This window comes from Lithobates pipiens, unplaced genomic scaffold (assembly GCF_037356315.1).
Source record: "Lithobates pipiens isolate NorthernLeopardFrog02 unplaced genomic scaffold, aLitPip1_a1.2 Scaffold_25, whole genome shotgun sequence".
Classification (NCBI taxonomy): Eukaryota; Metazoa; Chordata; class Amphibia; order Anura; family Ranidae; genus Lithobates; species Lithobates pipiens.
The window spans coordinates 131,672,952-131,691,521 of NW_027507787.1; the positions used below are offsets into that span (position 1 = coordinate 131,672,952).

Below are 18,570 nucleotides of genomic sequence, written 5' to 3' on the forward strand. Positions count from 1 at the left end.
CACATGCAGAAGAGAACGCATATGTGAGTAGCGCCCACATATGAAAACAGTGTTCAAACCACACATGTGAAGTATTGTCGAAATCGGTAGAGCGAGAGCAATCATTCTAGCCTTAGTCCTCCTCTGTAACTCAAAACATGCAACTTGTAGTATTTTTTAAACTTCCCCTATGGAGATTTTTAAGGGTAAAAGTTTGTCGCTATTCCACGAGCGTGCACAATTTTGAAGTGTGACATGTTGGGTATCAATTTACTCGGTTTAACATTATCTTTCGCAATATTAAAAAATTGGGCTAACTTTACTGTTGTCAAATTTTTTAATTCAGAAAAGTATATTTTTTCCCCAAAAAAATGTGCTTGCAAGACTGCTGCGCAAATATGGTGTGACATGAAGTATTGCAACAACCACCATTTTATTCTCTAGGGTGTTAGAAAAAAATATGTAAAATGTTTGGGGGTTCTAAGCAATTTTCTAGAAAAAAAACTGTTTTAACTTGTAAACAACAAATCTCAGAAAGAGGCTTGGTCCTTAAGTGAGGTATGGACTCCAGAGAGAGGTACTGTATATCATTATGCCCCTGTACAAATCATTAGTAAGACCTCATCTGGAATATGCAGTTCAGATTGGGCACTAGTTCTCAAAAAGTATATAGAGGAACTGGAGAAAGTGCAGAGAAGGGGAAACAAACTGATAAGAGGCATGGAGGAGCTGTTATTCAGTTTAAGGTCATCACAGAGGGCAAGGGGCACACTTTATGTCTAGAGGAAAAAAAGATTTCATCTCTAAATACGGAAAGGTTTTTTCACAGTAAGAGCTGTGAAAATTTGGAATAGACTTCCTCCAGAGGTGGTTCTGGCAAGCTCAGTAGATTGCTTTAAAAAAGGCCTGGATTCTTTCCTAAATGTACATAATATGACGGGGTACTAAGATTTATAGGTAAAGTTAATCCATGGAAAATCCAATTGCCTCGCGGGGGGATTAGGAAAAAATGTTTTCCCCTGCTGTAGCAAATTTGTTTTGGAAATCCCTAATTACAGGGATATCAGTACCCCCCCCGGTACGGTAGGATTTTTAAGGCAAACAAAATTTATATAAAAGAAAAATATTTATTCAAAAAAGAAATTTTATACATAAAAAAGGAAAAAAAAGGGACATGTACATAGACTATAAAAAATCCATGCAAAACATAGATGCATGGATATATGTACATACACCTATATATATACAATCTCTGAATACAGTACATTCAATAATCATAAATTATTGCTCTCAACATGCTCTCAACATTATATATATATACACTTATAAATTTACTGCCAGAATTAAGCAAGAAAAGGATGGATCACCGCTCAAGGATGCACATCAGACCATACCAAGGAACCACAAGTGGCTGGTATCCCATGAATACACAGGTCTGTGTTTTAAAGCAGAGTATCATTGGAGACATATACAATGTCTCCACTACTGGCATCTCATCAGGCAAAAGGCAAATGCCACTTCCACTTTTTATCATCCCAGTGCTGCTCCTGCTTACTGTGGTGGACTGTGGATGGATCATTAATCTTTTATGGATATGTTCACATTATTTTTTACTCTCTGGACAATTAATCTTTATAAGCACTACATGCATTATATTGATTTATTTTACAACTTTTAAATGGGTTTCACCTCTATTTGTTAACCCTTGGTCTGTGTTTTTTGCCCTGTATCATCCTATTTTCGACCTGCTCTCACTGCAGACTTTCATCAATACTCCCTGGCAAGAGCTTACTTTAGGTGGAACCAAGGTCAGATTGTGCTGACCAGAGAGTAGTGAAGATTGATGTACTGACATCAAGAAGACAAATAAAAGCATGGCAAAAAAGTTGCATTTCTATATGTTTAGCATCATTGCATGAGGTGCTAAATGAGCTGCAAAGAGTCAGCAAAGGTGGCTGGGGGGCCTCTGTTATAAGGAATGATCACATAAATTTACATTATTCTCCCTGGAGAAGAGATGTTTAAAGCAAAACAAAACTTTGTTCCACAATCAACATTAATCATTTTTAATCCCTATGCTGCTAGCATTAGAAAACAGAACATATATTTTATTTATTTGTTTTTTAAGGTTTTTTTTTGTTTTAATTATGTCATACATCCTATGAGTCTTTAGGAGGAGAGGTGTAGGAACTTTCTTAGCTAAGAACACCCTCCTGTCTGCATTCTTGAGCTAAGGCCAGATGAATTCCAGGAAGTAAATGCTACATTAATCACCTGCCCTTATTCAAGATGGCCAAGGCTAGAAATGCCAGGAGGGTATTTTGCAAAATGATTTTGGCACAAAATAAAAACGGAGACATGGATGGATGGTCATTTTGCTTTGAATATTAAAAAAATAAGTAAATGCAGTTCTCAGTTTGTGGTGCTCAAATTCAGTTTAGTTCAGGATCACAGTAAACAAACCTAAGCCCTTGTACACATGGTTGGACATTCCGGCGGAAAATGTCCAATCGGACCGTGTTATCGGATAATCCGACCATGTGTGGGCTCCATCGGACTGTTTCCGTCGGAATATCTGACCGACAAAGTTTTAGAGCAGGGCTATAAAATTTTCCGACAACATGATCCGATCGGACTTTGTCTGATCGTTTGTAGAGAATTCCGATCGGACAAAGTGCCACACATGCTCAGATCAAATTCCTAGACCAAAGCTATTGGCTACTAGCCTGAACGTAGTCCCGTCGTAACTAAATTACGTCATCAGGTTACGAGCAATCGGATTTTCCGACAACTTTGTCCGAATATGTGTATGCAACACCAGTTTCTGACAAAATCCGTCGGACAAAATCTGATGGATTTTGTTGTTGGAATGTCCGACCTTGTGTACAAGGGCTTAAACTGGTGAGTATATCATTAGGAGAAAACTATTTCATTGTAGGTATCTAATGAAGACACACAGCCACACAATGACGTTGGACAAGAAGCAGTTTAATTTTAAACTGTGTAATTGTCCCTTTACTTTTAGAGTAGCAAGGATGTGGAATTCCCTTCCGCAGTTGGCAGTGTCAGAGTATTATCATTGAATGATCATTAGGGAACATATTTAAAGTCCCACATACATTTGGTTTAAGTACTGGATAGCCATACTTGAAACTACAATGAAACGTTACAAAGCAACACTTTGTACCCACCTTACCTATTTTTTTTCTTCAATTTTCAGTCTCTATAGTTGGCGGTGCTGATCAGTGTATTCTAAAGGTAGGGGAATCACCTTACTAGCAAAAATATAATAGAGCAGTGGGAGAGATTTTGCCACCCACATGGGGGAATTGAGTCATTTTCTTTTGTTTAACTTCCTGGTTGAACAAAAAAATCAGTAAAATATAACCAGCCTTAGGCTGTTCCATTGTTCCTAAAAAAACATACACAATGATCCTATGAATTTTTTTTTTCACAGATAGGACCAAAAATGTCCTTTCTAAAAGAGTTGTGAGATGGGGATGGCATCACCATCTGAAAGTAAAGCACACCATAAGCTGGAACTGTTAACAAATTAACACGTATCAAAATAAGGACTAGTCAGTACCGTATATAACTATGAGTTGTCCATCCCTGATTTTATTTCAGTTTCCCAAGAATGTAATTTAGCATTCTTTTCTAGGTACGTTTCTATACACATGAATGTTGAAGAAGGCTGGGAAAGGGAGCTTCAAAGAAATTCTAATTTTATAATCTGCTTGTCAAATGTTTGTAAGATTTTGCTATGATTTGTTTGACTTTTTAAACAGTTTGAGATTGTGTTGTATTAACATTGTATATCCATCTCTTCAGAATAATAGGATTTTAGACTTACCGTAAAATCTGATTCTCTGATTGCATTGACAGACATAGTGCTCCATTATTCAGAACCATAGGGTTATATCGCCCCCCTACAGGAGTAGGACACTAGGCAGAAAAAAGACTTGGCTATGCCTATGGGCATATGCCTATAGTTGATATACACCCCCCTGCTATAGGCCTTCAGTTTAGTAACAAGCAGTGTCAGAAGCATCAAAACTCCTTAGAGGGGTTGGTGCTGTGTCTGTCAATGAACTCAGAGAAACTTATTTTACGGTAAGTCAAAAATCTAGTTTTCTCATTTGTTCATTGACAGACACTGCGCTCCATTATTCAGAACCAAAGCAGAGCCAAACATGAGGGGACAACGAAAAATCCCAAGCCTAACACAAGAGCCAACCAGGTAACAGGAGCTCAACACAGAAACAAACTGGAGCCTAACCTGAACAATACCCCTTCATGAGGGAATAGACCCTCTAAACAGCAGCCTGCAACACCTTGTGGCCAAAAGAAGCATCCGCAGATGGCAGCACATCCACGTTGTAGAATTTTGTGAAAGTGTACACCGACAACCAAGTGGCTGCCTTGTAAACCAGCGCAGCTGACGCCTGATGATGGAAGGCCCAAGAAGCAACAAGCAGCCAAGTAGAATGCACCGTAACAGGGAAAGGAGGAACCCAACCCCTGATAGAATAGACCAGAGTCATTGTCTGTCTGATCCGTCTAGAGAGGCCACAGAAGAAGCAGACAGCCCTTTTTTGACCTGTCCATGATCACAAACAGTGAATCATTTCCGAAAAGACCCTGTGACTGCCAAATACACCCGAATGGCCCCAAACACATCCAGGGCATGTAAGGGGACACAGGGAAAGCAATACAACGTCCATAGTCAAAAGGAATCAGAGGAGGGAACCACGGACAAGGGCGTAGAATCACTTCACCTTTGTGGATCACCAGGTAAGAAGTATGACATGGTAATGCCTACAGTTCTGACACTCTGTGAGTAGAGGTGATAGCAACCAAAAAAGACACCTTCTGGGAAAGAGAAAGCAGAAGAATCTCATGAATATTTCCAATGGGAGGCTCCTGTAGAACCAAACGCACCAAGAGTAGATCCCATGGCAGTAGAAGCATCCACAGTGGTGGAGGCAGATGTCAAACCCCTTGATTAAGACTACACACCAGGAAGTGCGAGACCAGGGGACACCGAAGAAACCTGCCAAAGCAGACACCTGGCCCTTGATGGTACTCAAGGCCAAGTTCTGCTCAACCTCCCTGTGAAGGAAGGTCGAAATCCGAGCCACCGAGAAAGAACAAGGGCAAATGGCAAGCGCCTCACACCAGGATATGTATGCTATCCATGGCCTTGGTAAATCTTCCAAGAGGAAGGCTTCCTAGCCTTCAGCAGCTGACTCACAACAGCCAGGCCTTCAAAAATCATCAACTGAAGCAGGATGGAAGATCGGCTCTTGGGACAGTAAAACCTCCCTGAGAGGCAGTCACCAAGGGATGTCAGCAACCAAGCACATCAGGTCGGCGTACCAAGACCGACTAGACCATCTGGGCCCACTAGAATGACCGGAATCCCTGCTGCCTCGATCCTGCACAAAAGCCAGAGCCGAATCTTGAGAGGAGGAGAGGTGTAGATCCAACTATAGCGGCCCCGCGGGGGCCACCAAAGTGTCTGCAGAGTCCACCAGAGGAGCCCTTGACCTTGCCAGAAACCTCAGTCCTGCTCTGTTAAGCTGGGACGCCAACAGGTCTACCTCAGGAGTGCCCCATCGGAGACATATCCGATGAAACATGTCCTGTGAAGGGACCACCCCGTGCACCAACACTTGCCGACTGAGGCACTTTATGCCAGGATCTTACTTGAAGGAGCTTGTATGGAACCGCGCAAATGGAATCACCTCAAAGGTAGATACCATCAGGCCCAACACCCACCTGCAGGACTGCAGGGAGGCCCACCTGCGAGACAACAGTAGTTTAAATGCACCATGCAACTTTGTCCAGAGTAAGAAACACTCTGGCCAGAGATGAAACCAGTCAGGCCCAGATAATTCCATTTTCTCGAAGGAGCCAGAGCAGACTTCAGGTAGTATAGAAGCCAACTGAAAACTGAGGTCTGTATAGCGAGCTACGTCACCCCTCCAGGTACCCGCTTATGTAACCACGCCAGAACGGAAGCCAACACCTTTGTGAGTAAGCAAGGGGTGGAGGCGAGACCAAAAGTCAACACTGTAATCTGAAAATGCTCTTTTTCCCACAGTAAAATGGAGGAAGTGTTGGTACTGGCCACATATTGGAGTGCGTAAATAAGCATCTGTGATGTCAACAGAAGCCCGAAAGTCCCAATGATGAAGGGACACCACCACCGTGCGGATGGACTCCATTCTGTACCCACTGGAACCGGGACAAGCACACCCTGAAGAAACAGGGCTTGCACAGCCCCAAGAAGAACTGCCTACAGTCCGGTGACCAACGCCAATTGGAAGGAAAAAACCCTTTTCTGGGTTCAAGGCCAGAACACTAGGACATAGGAGAGGGTGCGCCTTCATGCTGAAGGGGCCTTGAACATTGGTCTAGGGAGCCCCGCTCTCAGCACACTAGACCAGGTCCTTTGCGTGCCAACAAGAAGGACTATGAGGCCCCTTTGCCCATTTCAGACTGTGGAAGACATTTACGCTTCCCTCCTGTGAGACTCGTAACAATGTCATCCAGGGTAGTCCCAAACAGACAATTACCTTGAAATGGTAACCCAGCCAGAGCTTTTTTAGAAGCCCAGTCCGCAGACCAACACTTAAGCCCCAATACATGTCTAAGCACCAACACAGAGCTTAGCAACCAAGGGAACTGCATCCAAGAGGCATTGCATACAAACTGCAGCCCCCAGACCAACTGGTCCGCCAATTCAGCGAAAGCAGAGGGAATCTGCTCCCCTTCCAGGTATGTCAGCCAGATCCTTAAAAGCTGGAGACTCCTCTACCAGAATCATGGTCGCCTTGCGCAACCTAGAGACAGGGGGATCCACTGCTAATGGAACAGTCCACTCTTTAAGGAGGGACTCCACAAGGGGTACTTCAAAGCAAAGCGTCTTTGGAACCACAAAGGGAGGCTTTGGACACTCCCAGTCTTTACGAACAAATATTCCAAAAATAGGAGGGAGAAGGGAAAGCAGTCGAGACCAATGAGGCAGGTGAGGGCAGGGGGCTTGCCATTTACTAGCCTATATGCCCAAGCGCCACCTGTGAAAATGCAAAGAACACAGGGGGGCGCCGACTGAGACCTCTGCCTGGGTGCTGACCCAGGCTCCTCACAAGGAGCAGCAGCCGAGACCCCGCACTGGGGCACCTACTGATACTCCACACAGGGGGCACCATTGGACCCTAACAGGGGCTCTGGCTGAGGCCCCTCACAGGGAGCATTCACTAAGGCCCTCACGGGGGGGCATCCACTAAGGCCCCTTATAGGAGGCATCCACCCTCTAGTAGAAGGCATCCGGTGTGGCCATGCACACTAGCAGGCCATGGTCTAGTAGACCTCAAAAGCTACAGGCAAACATTTTTGGCTGCCCCCTGCAAGTGCACAGGCCCATGGGGGGGACCAATCCAGAGCCAAGGAAGGAGAGTGGATGCCCGAAACGGAAAGTGCCGACCCCTGCCGCACGGTTGGTAGTCCACAAAAGCCATGGCCTACATTTTTGGCCTCCCACCGCCAGTGCTCGGAAGGCCGGTAGCCTAAATTAGTGGAGGGCCGCCTCAGGGGGCATGGATCTGTGGATGGCTCGTCACCCACCCAACCATCAGGTGCCAAGGTGTACCCCCCATAGTGACAACCCTGGAAGGGAGAAGTGTGGACAGAGTGGCCGAAGTACCTAAGCCAGAGGCCTGGGCCTCACCCAGGGAAAGGGGGGTGTTTTTGTTTGTTTTCATTTTTCTTAAAACCATATTTGTATCCATTCACACTTAGAATGTCCGACCGTGTGTACAAGGGCTGACAACCAAATCCGTTGGATTTTGTCCGACGGATTTTGTCAGACGGATTTTGTCCAAAACTGTTGCATACACACGGTCGGACAAAGTTGTTGGACAATCCGATCGTTCAGAACGTGATGACGTAATTTCGTTACGATGGGACTACGTTCAGGCTAGTAGCCAATAGCTTTGGTCTAGGAATTTGATCTGAGCATGCGTGGCACTTTGTCTGATCGGAATTCTCTACACACAATCGGACAAAGTCCGATCGGATCATGTTGTCGGAAAATTTTATATCCCAAACTTGGTCCGTTGGATAGTCCGACGAAACAGTCCGATGGAGCCCACACACGGTCGGATTATCCGACAACACGGTCCTGTTGGACATTTTCCATTGGAATATCTGACCGTGTGTACAAGGGCTTAGACTTGACTTAGATATTTTATAGATAGGCAACTCCTATCATATTGATTAGTGGTTCCAAATTAATAATAACTACTGCAGTAGGGAACAGACACAAAAGATACGCTCAGCATCTTTCCAAATAACTGTTCTCCTTTATTATGAAGGTTTTTATACACATGATTATGTAGGTATCACATTAATATTACAATTGTACGTTTATGGTAACAAGGAGCATTACATAGGCAGGCTAATTCTAATCAGGACTCAAAAGAATGCAAAACATGTACTGAAAACATTATTAGTGCCGTGTGCACAGTGGGGGCAGTGTGCAATACATATAAAATAGAATACAATTATATACAGAACTTTTTTTACTACATTTTTCTTCACACCATATTTGTGTCCATTCACAGAAAACCTTGTATTTTTCCAATGAATACAAGACATTCTCTGATTGGAAAAAGGGGAGATTGTGATATCACCAATCAGCTTATCCATCTCGTTCAAACAGAGAACACCTTGTATCCATTATAAAAAAAAGTAAAAAAAAAAAAAAAGCCTTTCGTGAATGTCAGCAGTGCCAACCAAATGCCCCCATGGTCACTATGCAAAAGGGAAACAGCTCTGAACAGAAACAGGAAGATTATGTTGTTCGCTGTAGTAGCTTCAAATGCTACAGTGATTTCCAGCTTCCACAGTGGTCTCTCAGGTATGAGATATGCAATATGATGTATGAGTATGCAACTATGCAAAGACTATACCTATACTTTAAATGCATTTTAGTGGTGAGTGACTTTTTGTATGTGTTGGTGGGCTAGCAGGCTTTTCTCTTTCAGTGGTGGTGTTCATCACGATTGACTATATTTTTAGATGAAGTGATTGATGATGGAGGTACACAGTGGGGCAAATGTATTTTATTACTTTTTGTTTTCTTTTATTCACTACTTACTACTTTTTTTCTTTTTTATGGGAAGTATCTTGGGGCCTCCATATTTTTAATGGGGGTATCCAGATTCTGAAAAGGTCCCTGCCCACACACCTTCACAACCACTGGTTTTGGGAAAGAGGCCCATGTCCTAATCAACATGAGGACAAGGTGCCTTGCCAGTGTGCTTTTGAATAGGGATGGGCTTTATGTGCGAGTCGAACATTGACTGTTTGCCGAATAGCAAACAATTTGGGGTGTGCACAACAAATTCGCAAGCTGCGGAACACCCTTTAAAAGTCTATGGGAGAAATCAAAAGTGCTAATTTCGGGGACCCGGGTCCTGCCCCAGGGTACATGTATCAATGCAAAAAAAAGTTTTAAAAACTGACGTTATTTCAGGAGCAGTGATTTTAATGATGCTTAAAGTGAAACAATAAGAGTGTAGTATTCCTTAAAATTGTGTACCTGGGGGGTGTCTATAGTATGCCTGTAAAGTGGCACATGTTTCCCATGTTTAGAACAGTCTGAGAGCAAAATTACATTTTTAAAGGAAAAAAGTCATTTAAAACTACTCGTGGCTATAATGAATTGTCGGTCCCGGCAATACACATAAGTCATTGAAAAAAACAGCATGGGATTCCCCCACAAGGGAGCCCCGAACCAAAATTTAAAAAAGAAATGTGTGGGGGTCCCCCTCAAAATCCATACCAGACTCTTCAGGTCTTGTATGGATTTAAAGGGGAAACTCATGCAGACATTTTTTTTTAAAAATGGTGTGGGGTCCCCCCAAAAATCCATACCAGACCCTTATCCGAGCACACAACCTGGCAGACCAAAGGAAAAGAGGGGGGAGAGCGCCCCCCCTGAACCGTACCAGGCCACATGTCCTCAACATGGGCAGGGTGCTTTGGGGTAGCCCCCCAAAGCACCTTTTCCTCATGTTGATGGAGAGAAGGGCCTCATCCCCACAAGCAAATAAAATAATATTTTTATTATGAATTGGTAATTTGTGTATACATGGAAGTTCCCAGTTGGCATCAGCAGAGTCTCAAATATTTAAGGTAGATTTAAAGGGCCTTACCATCAATTGTACTTTATTTAATTCTCTTGATAGTGCCTGTACTGGAAAGAACAGCAAATATAATTTATGTTATATTGCTTGCAGTTTGCAATACAAAGAACGCTTTTTTTGGTATAATACCCAATTTTATCTTCAAGCTTATATTGCTTTTTATTTTCTACTCCTTTGCTTAGTTCTTTTTTGTTTTCTCAAGCTGTCTACAAATTTCTTTTAACACAACATAATCTGTGGATTTATACTGTTTTACTTTTCTTTTCTAAATCTGTATATATTTCAACTCTTTAACTACATTTCCAGTTTGGTCTCTAAATAAAAGAAACCACATCCCCAATCTCTACATTGCATTGTAATGCATTGCATGGTATATTTAGGGGGAACTACATGTTTGGAGGCATTGTATGGTGTTTAGTAGGGATGAGCCGAACACCCCCCTGTTCAGTTCGCACCAGAACCTGCGAACAGACCTAAACTTCGCGTGAACTTTAGAACCCTATTAAAGTCTATGGGACTCGAACGTTCACAATCTAAAGTGCTCATTTTAAAGGGTAATATGCAGGTTACTGTCCTAAAAAGTGTTTGGGGACCTGGGTCCTGCCCCAGGGGACATGGATCAATGCAAAAAAAAGTTTTAAAAACGGCCGTTTTTTCAGGAGCAGTGATTTTAATAATGATTAAAGTGAAACAATAAAAGTGTAATATTCCTTTAAATTTCGTAGCTGAGGGGTATCTATAGTATGCCTGTGAAGGGGCGCATGTTTCTGGTGCTTAGAACTGTCCCTGCACAAAGTGTCATTTGTGCAGGAAAAAAAGTCTTTTAAAATCACTTGCGGCTAAATTGTCGGGTCTCCGTAATACAGAGAACATTCAATGAGTGTTCTCTGTATTAGCCGACAATTCATTCATTCATTGATTAAAAAAAAAAAAAAAAAAGCGTGGGGGTTCCCCTAAATTCAATTACCAGGCCCTTCAGGTCTGATATGGATATTAAGGGGAACCCCGCATCAAATTTAAAAAAAAAATTGACGTGGGGGTCCCCCTAAAAATCCATATCAGACCCTTTATCCGAGCACGCAACCTGGCAGGCTGCAGGAAAAGAGGGGGGGACGAGAGAGCGGCCCCCCTCCCTCCTGAACCGTACCAGGCCACATACCCTCAACATTGGGAGGATGCTTTGGCACCCCTTTGTGACCCCTCAAAGCACCTTGTCCCCATATTGATAAGGACAAGGGCCTCATCCTCACAACCCTGGCCGTTGGTTGTGAGGGTCTGCGGGCGGGGGGCTTATCAGAATCTGGAAGCCCCCTTTAACAAGGGGACCCCCAGATCCCGCCCCCCCCTGTTTGAAATGGTAAGGGGGTACAAAAGTACCCCTACCATTTCACAAAGAAAGTGTAAAAAATGGTTAAATAAGACAAACACACTTTTGAAAAATTCCTTTATTAAAAATGAAAAAAATAAAAAAAAGATTCCAGCGGTGCTAATCCACTCTTACTATCCAGCGACGGATCTCCGGGGTCCAGCGATGGATGATCATATCCAGCGACGGGGGATCTCTCAGTCCAGCGCTGTCCATACATCCTTCTTCTGTCTCCACTCCGGAGACACTGCAGAGAGCCCAGCGCTGACGTTTCTTTTATTAGGAGGGCGGGGCCACCCGTCACCTGACCCCGCCCCTCTGACGCTGGAGAGGGAAGCCAGGGGTTCCCCAGTGACGTGTGGGTGACCCCGCTCCCTCTGATGTAACGCAGGTTTCCGTTACATCAGAGGGGGCGGGGTCACCCACATGTCACTGGGGAACCCCTGGCTCCCTTCACCAGCGTCAGAGGGGGCGGGGTCAGGTGACGGGTGGCCCCGCCCTCCTAATATAAGAAACGTCAGCGCTGGGCTCTCTGCAGTGTCTCCGGAGTGGAGACAGAAGAAGGATGTATGGACAGCGCTGGACTGAGAGATCCCCCGTCGCTGGATATGATCATCCATCGCTAGACCCCGGAGATCCGTCGCTGGATAGCAAGAGTGGATTAGCACTGCTGGAATCTTTTTTTTATTTTTTTCATTTTTAATAAAGGAATTTTTCAAAAGTGTGTTTGTCTTATTTAACCATTTTTTACACTTTCTTTGTGAAATGGTAGGGGTACTTTTGTACCCCCTTACCATTTCAAACAGGGGGGCCGGGATCTGGGGGTCCCCTTGTTAAAGGGGGCTTCCAGATTCTGATAAGCCCCCCGCCCGCAGACCCTCACAATTAATGGCCAGGGTTGTGAGGATGAGGCCCTTGTCCTTATCAACATGGAGACAAGGTGCTTTGAGGGGTCACAGACCCCCAAAGCATCCTCCCAATGTTGAGAGTATGTGGCCTGGTACGGTTCAGGAGGGAGGGGGGGCCGCTCTCTCGTCCCCCCCTCTTTTCCTGCGGCCTGCCAGGTTGCGTGCTCGGATAAAGGGTCTGGTATGGATATTTGGGGGGACCCCCACGTAAAAAAATTTTTTAAATTTGACACGGGATTCCCCTTAATATCCATGTCAGACCTGAAGGGCCTGGTAATTGAATTTAGGGGAACCCCCACGCTTTTTTTTTTTTTTTTTTAATCAATGAATGAATGAATTGTCGGCTAATACAGAGAGCACTCATTGAATGTTCTCTGTATTACGGAGACCCGACAATTTAGCCGCAAGTGATTTTAAAAGACTTTTTTTCCTGCACAAATTACACTTTGTGCAGGGACAGTTCTAAGCACCAGAAACATGCGCCCCTTCACAGGCATACTATAGATACCCCCCAGCTACGAAATTTAAAGGAATATTACACTTTTATTGTTTCACTTTAATCATTATTAAAATCACTGCTCCTGAAAAAACGGCCGTTTTTAAAACTTTTTTTGCATTGATCCATGTCCCCTGGGGCAGGACCCGGGTCCCCAAACACTTTTTAGGACAGTAACCTGCATATTACCCTTTAAAATGAGCACTTTAGATTTCTCCCATAGACTTGTATAGGGTGTTCCGGCTTTTCGAATTTGCTGCGAACAGCCCAAATTGTTCACTGTTCGCTGAACAGGCGAACAGGCAATGTTCGAGTAGAAGTTGTACACCAACAATATTGCGCAAACGCAAAATTAAAGAAAAATCAAAAAATGTAGAAATATATAAGTAATGAGCTGCTAACACGCTAAAATTAGGGATTTTTTAGCTGGAAAACATGTCAAAATTATAGTGTAAGCGCTCAACCTATATATGTTTCTTATAGTGCTACAAAATGATATGTGCTCAAATATGTCAAAATATATATAAAATTCCCCAAAGGAGGGGGATAATATTCTATTATAGAAAATGAGAAAAGATATATAAAAATATATAAGGTGACTTATACATATATATATAAACCAAAAATGGTGACTATGTGAGTATTTTATCCCAAAAGAAAAAACAGTGACTATAAATTCATGTAAAAAATAATCACAGTGATAAAGTCCATAAATGGATATATAGTCCAAAAAACGTGCAAGGTGTCAATCTGAACATGTTGTAATAACAGCCAGGGTTCTGTGATGTTATGACCGAAGAAGACAATATTTCACCCTGTGACGATCCCACCACCGTATAGGGTACAGGCTTACCGGATCTGTATGACCCTAGCAGACATACGCCTCAGGGGTCAATCAAAGCTTGTGATCCCAGCCAAAATGGTCTCAAGGATTAGATGTATCAGTCATGGCATATACGATCCCAACAAACGACTAGATGTAGTCACTATTCCTCATGTGCATATACAAATCCGACAACGACTCAGGCATGGAAGATGAAGAAACAAGGCCAACATGGCATAATAACGTTTTTTTAAAAAAACTTTAATAAAATTTTTTTTGCTAAAACTCACATTTCCAAGATGGACAATAAAGCATGTCAGAGAGAAAGAAGTGGCAGTAGCGGAGTCCTTTTTTCCCACAAATAGAGCTTTCTTTTGGTGGTATTTGATCGCCTCTGCGGCTTTATTTTTGCGCTATAAATAAAATAAGACTGACAATTTTGAGCGGGACTGCGACATTGCGGCGGACAAATCTGACCCCAAGTGACACTTTTTGGGGTCCTGTTACATTGTTACAGTGATCAGTGCTAAAGAAATTGCACTGGTCAATGTATAAATTACACTGGCAGGGAAGGGGAGGATCAAAGGGTTATCTGTGTTTTGCCTCTCTGTACCGGACACACGCATGATGCCCACTGTATCTTATGCACAGGCCGACGTACAGGTACATCGGTTCATGCAGCCGGGTCACCATGCCACACTATATGTGCGGTGGGCAGCCCGGAAGTGGTTAAACAGGATCTCAGTCTAGCAACAGGAATCAAAACCTTATTATGGTTTCAGCATCTAGATATATCTGCAGACTTTCACTTAAATGGAAATAACAGATTTGAATAAACTTATCCTTCACACTCTGAGCCATTAAAATTTGATCCATTACATAAACTCAACATTGCATATCTAAACTGAGCATTGATTTCCTACATTAAAATTACTTGGCTATATACTATTTTATCATGTGCTATAAAAAAAAAACGGTTATTGAAATGTAATTTTCACCTGTTGAATTTTTGGCTGCTTAAAATGCTGAAAGGTAGGCTGTATGTGTTATTTTGTGCACTGCAGAGACTTGTACTGATCCATAGTGATTTATTCTAATAGCTGCAATTAACCCAAATTAAAAATAAATCCCACATAATTCCATTAAAACAAAGATGTCATTACCCTGCTATAAATTATGCATGGTTTTACCAATACAGTTGCATAATATTAAACCCCAACTCCAAACAGTGTTTTTTAGTTATTTGAGTGTGGATGGATTTAAAATGTATTTTAAGGTGTTACTAAACCCAGGACCCTGCATTCACTATATCTGGTCTCCCATAGTAAAAAGAACCTAGAAATGCAATCATTTTAGTAAATGTAAACTGCTAAATGCCTATTCTCAGCAGCAGTTAGAGCAGTCTTGTGATTTCTGTCAGTGTCCAGCCGAACACTGGTTAAAGCTTGTAGAAGGAGTTTTCAGGCCGTCCTATTAGACTGCAAGACCCCTAATCCTCTGTCTGGATAGCGCTGGTTGGCCCTAAGCAGATCACATGCACCCTCCTAAGAAAAAAAACCCTCTCTAGCAATACACACCAAACTGAGCATGTGCAGCCTGACTCCATAGGCTCTGTGTTATCAGGAAATGATCACGGTTCAGTGGAAGGAGGGGAGAAGCAAAGAAGCCAGGATCAAAACAGCCTTTTTATGCCACATTCACATGACTGGACTTTGACAGCAAAGGTCCGACGGAACGAAGCCGTCGGACAATTTGATCGTGTGTGGGCTCCATCGGACCTTTGCTGTCCAAAAATCTGACGGACTTTAGAAATAGAACATGTTTCAAATTTTTTCGCCTCAACTCCACCAGACCCAGTTCCTATCGAGAAATCTGCTCATGTGTATGCTAGTCCGATCTACAAAAACCAACGCTAGGGCAGCTATTGGCTACTGGCTATGAACTTCCTTATTCTAGTCTGGTCGTGCGTCATCACGTTCGAATCCATCGGACTTTGGTGTGATTGTGTGTGGCCAAGTCCGTTCATTCAGAAAGTCAGTCGGGACTCCGCCAAAAGTCCGTCGGGACCTAGTCCGTTGAAGAGACTGGTCATGTGTATGCGGTATTATACAATGCAGAGGTTTAAACCCTTAGAGTCAACAGTGAGTGTAATAAGCATGCTTTACTGCAAATACATACTGATTTTACTGTTGTGGGTGTAGTAACACTTTACGTTTTTATTTTAGTGTTACCCTTACTTTCTGTCTATTTATAAGTGTTAGAACAGGAGGGGGGGGGGGATTTCATTTTTAAATAATGTGCTGAGTGGGGAGGAATTAGAATATCTGTCTGATTTTTATTGACTGTTGTGCTAATCAATATGTAAACGGTTATATATGCAATCCCAACACAGAATATAAAGAAACACTGCAAACACCCAGCAAACATAGTGAATTAATGCTGTGTTAAGATAACATCTAAAGAATAAAAAATAGAGAATTATGACCAGAATATTTAACAAAATGAGAGATATGAGAAAATGAGAAATTAGAGATTTTTACAGCTACAAAATCTCCCAAGCCTGCAATTAATGGAAAATAAATGTTATGTTAACCCCTTCCCACCTGCAGTCTGTATATTAACATTCTCCAGCATGAGATGTCATCCTGAGAATATATTAATAAACATTCTCTCTCCTGAGAGCCACTAGCTGGCACTTTGTTTGGCTAGCGGCTTTTAATCTAGGCTGTTACTGGCGGCTCAGATCACCACTGATGATCAGAGTGGCCTTCGATCATGTAATTACTGTTAGTTATGACATGTGATCACATGCATGCTTGAGGCCTCTTTGATAAAGTAGGCCCTCAGCCTGCAGATGAACCCTGCCAGCTTTAGGCTGCAGGGGGGTCTATAGTGCAATCTATTTATTAGTGTGAATGTCAGATATAATTACAGTAAATTATTTAAAAAAAATAATACATTAGAAAAATGAAAGCCAAAAAGGATTTTTGTATATTTTTGCTCATTTGTCAGCAAGTTAAAGAAACAGAGCCATGTCTTTATTAAAACAGTGTACAAGATAAATGTTATTTAACAAATATACAAAATATTTGGGTCTACACATTAATCATAGAGTTATAGTCAAGTTAACCAACACAATGCTGCTGAATTAGGCTTGGTCAGATAGGCATTAATTGACTCTGGTCACATAAGGGTTAAAGCAAAAGTACTGTTGTCATTGTACAAACTGCAAAGAAAAACAACATTTCTTTTAACATATCTTCTAAAATTTTACAGGTTTGCAAGATAATCCTTGGTTGTGCGACTGCAGTCTTTATGAAATGGTTCATTTCCTCAACTTCCCATCCCCAGCTGTAGCATTTATAGAACCACGCCTGAAGTGTTATTCACCACGCAGCCTTGCAGGTGTACAATTTAGTCAAGTGGAATTGCGAAAGTGTCAAAGTCCTGTAATTCACACTTCTGTAGCAAAACTCAAGACGGTCATTGGTAGTACTGTTCTGCTACGGTGTGGTACAATGGGAATCCCAATACCTGAACTGAGCTGGAGAAGAGCTGATGGGAATCAAATTAATGGATCAGGTAGGATCACTAGAAGTTTTTTTTTTAATTGCCCTAAGCTTATAAGGTGCATTTGTTTTAAAGCTTGATACATTTAGTCCCTTAGCATGCAGGTTGAAGCTTAAATCTGGCTATTTTTATTAATTGAAAAAAATGGCCCTTAAAGAGGAAGTAAACCCTGATGAGTGTACTTCCTCTTTCGTTCCCTGCAAAGGCAAAGCATAATGGACTACTATGCATCGCATGGTAGTCCATTATGTGTCACTTACCTGACACAGGAGCCAGCGAAGTCACCGCTGTCCCCTGTAGTCCGGTGCATCCATCTTCTCGTGGGGTCTCGCAGCTCCACTGCTGTCATTCGGCGAAGCCGCGATGACGTCACTCCCGCGCATGCGAGCTGACACGCGTGGCAGTTCCGTCATTGAAAATGCCGCGTTCAGTGCGCCTGCGCACCGCTGTCTACGGTGCATGCGCAGTAGACAGCGGTGCCTGTATTCGGGCAAACCTATACGGTTTAGGAGATATTTCTTGGACCTACAGGTAAGCCTTAATCTAGTGTGTTGTAAGGGTTTACAACCACTTTAATAGTTTTCATAACAAAAATACATCTATAGCTGCAATACATACCTTCAATCTAAATTAGGCAGAGTGCAACACCGCCTACAAGGATCTTCAAATCCCCCATACACTTTATTCACAGTCTATAGATGCTGCCTGGAGTACATTATACTTCTTTTCACCACTGAGGACATACTGTGAGGGAAATACAATATGGGTATCACAGTATATTGATGTTAGGAGCTGCTTCTATCTCTGCATCATTACATTGTGGTAGCTGCTGCCTCTATATCATTACATTACACTGTGATGCCCTCACAGAGAGCAGCTGTTGTCTGCATTATTAAGGACTACCCACCACTGGGAAAGAAAGAGGACCATGCTTGTCCTGTGGCAGTCCTGAAGACATTCGAAAAAGGTACGTAACCAAAATGTATACTGCTAGAAAGTCTGCAGTCCACCTTGGGTTTCCATTGCTATTATTCCATTGAAAATTCATGACTCTTAAGCTGCGTACCCACGACCGGTTTTCCCATCGGAAAAAACTCAGAAGGTTTTTCCAACGGAGTTCCGACAGCGTTCCACTGAAACTGTCGTGCGTACACATGATCACACCAAAGTCCGATCATTAAGAACGCAGTGATGTACAACACATACGATGG

The 18,570-nt window shown here is 42.7% G+C and overlaps 1 protein-coding gene across 1 annotated transcript in view; it reads left to right on the forward strand.

The window, feature by feature from the left end:
• LRIT1 (leucine rich repeat, Ig-like and transmembrane domains 1) overlaps positions 1-18,570 on the forward strand; it is an 83,739-nt gene that overhangs the window by 51,344 nt on the left and 13,825 nt on the right. The window contains exon 3 of the mRNA XM_077454888.1: positions 17,066-17,371. Within this exon, the coding sequence (XP_077311014.1) occupies positions 17,066-17,371 (306 nt within the window). The remainder of the gene's footprint in view (positions 1-17,065; positions 17,372-18,570) is intronic.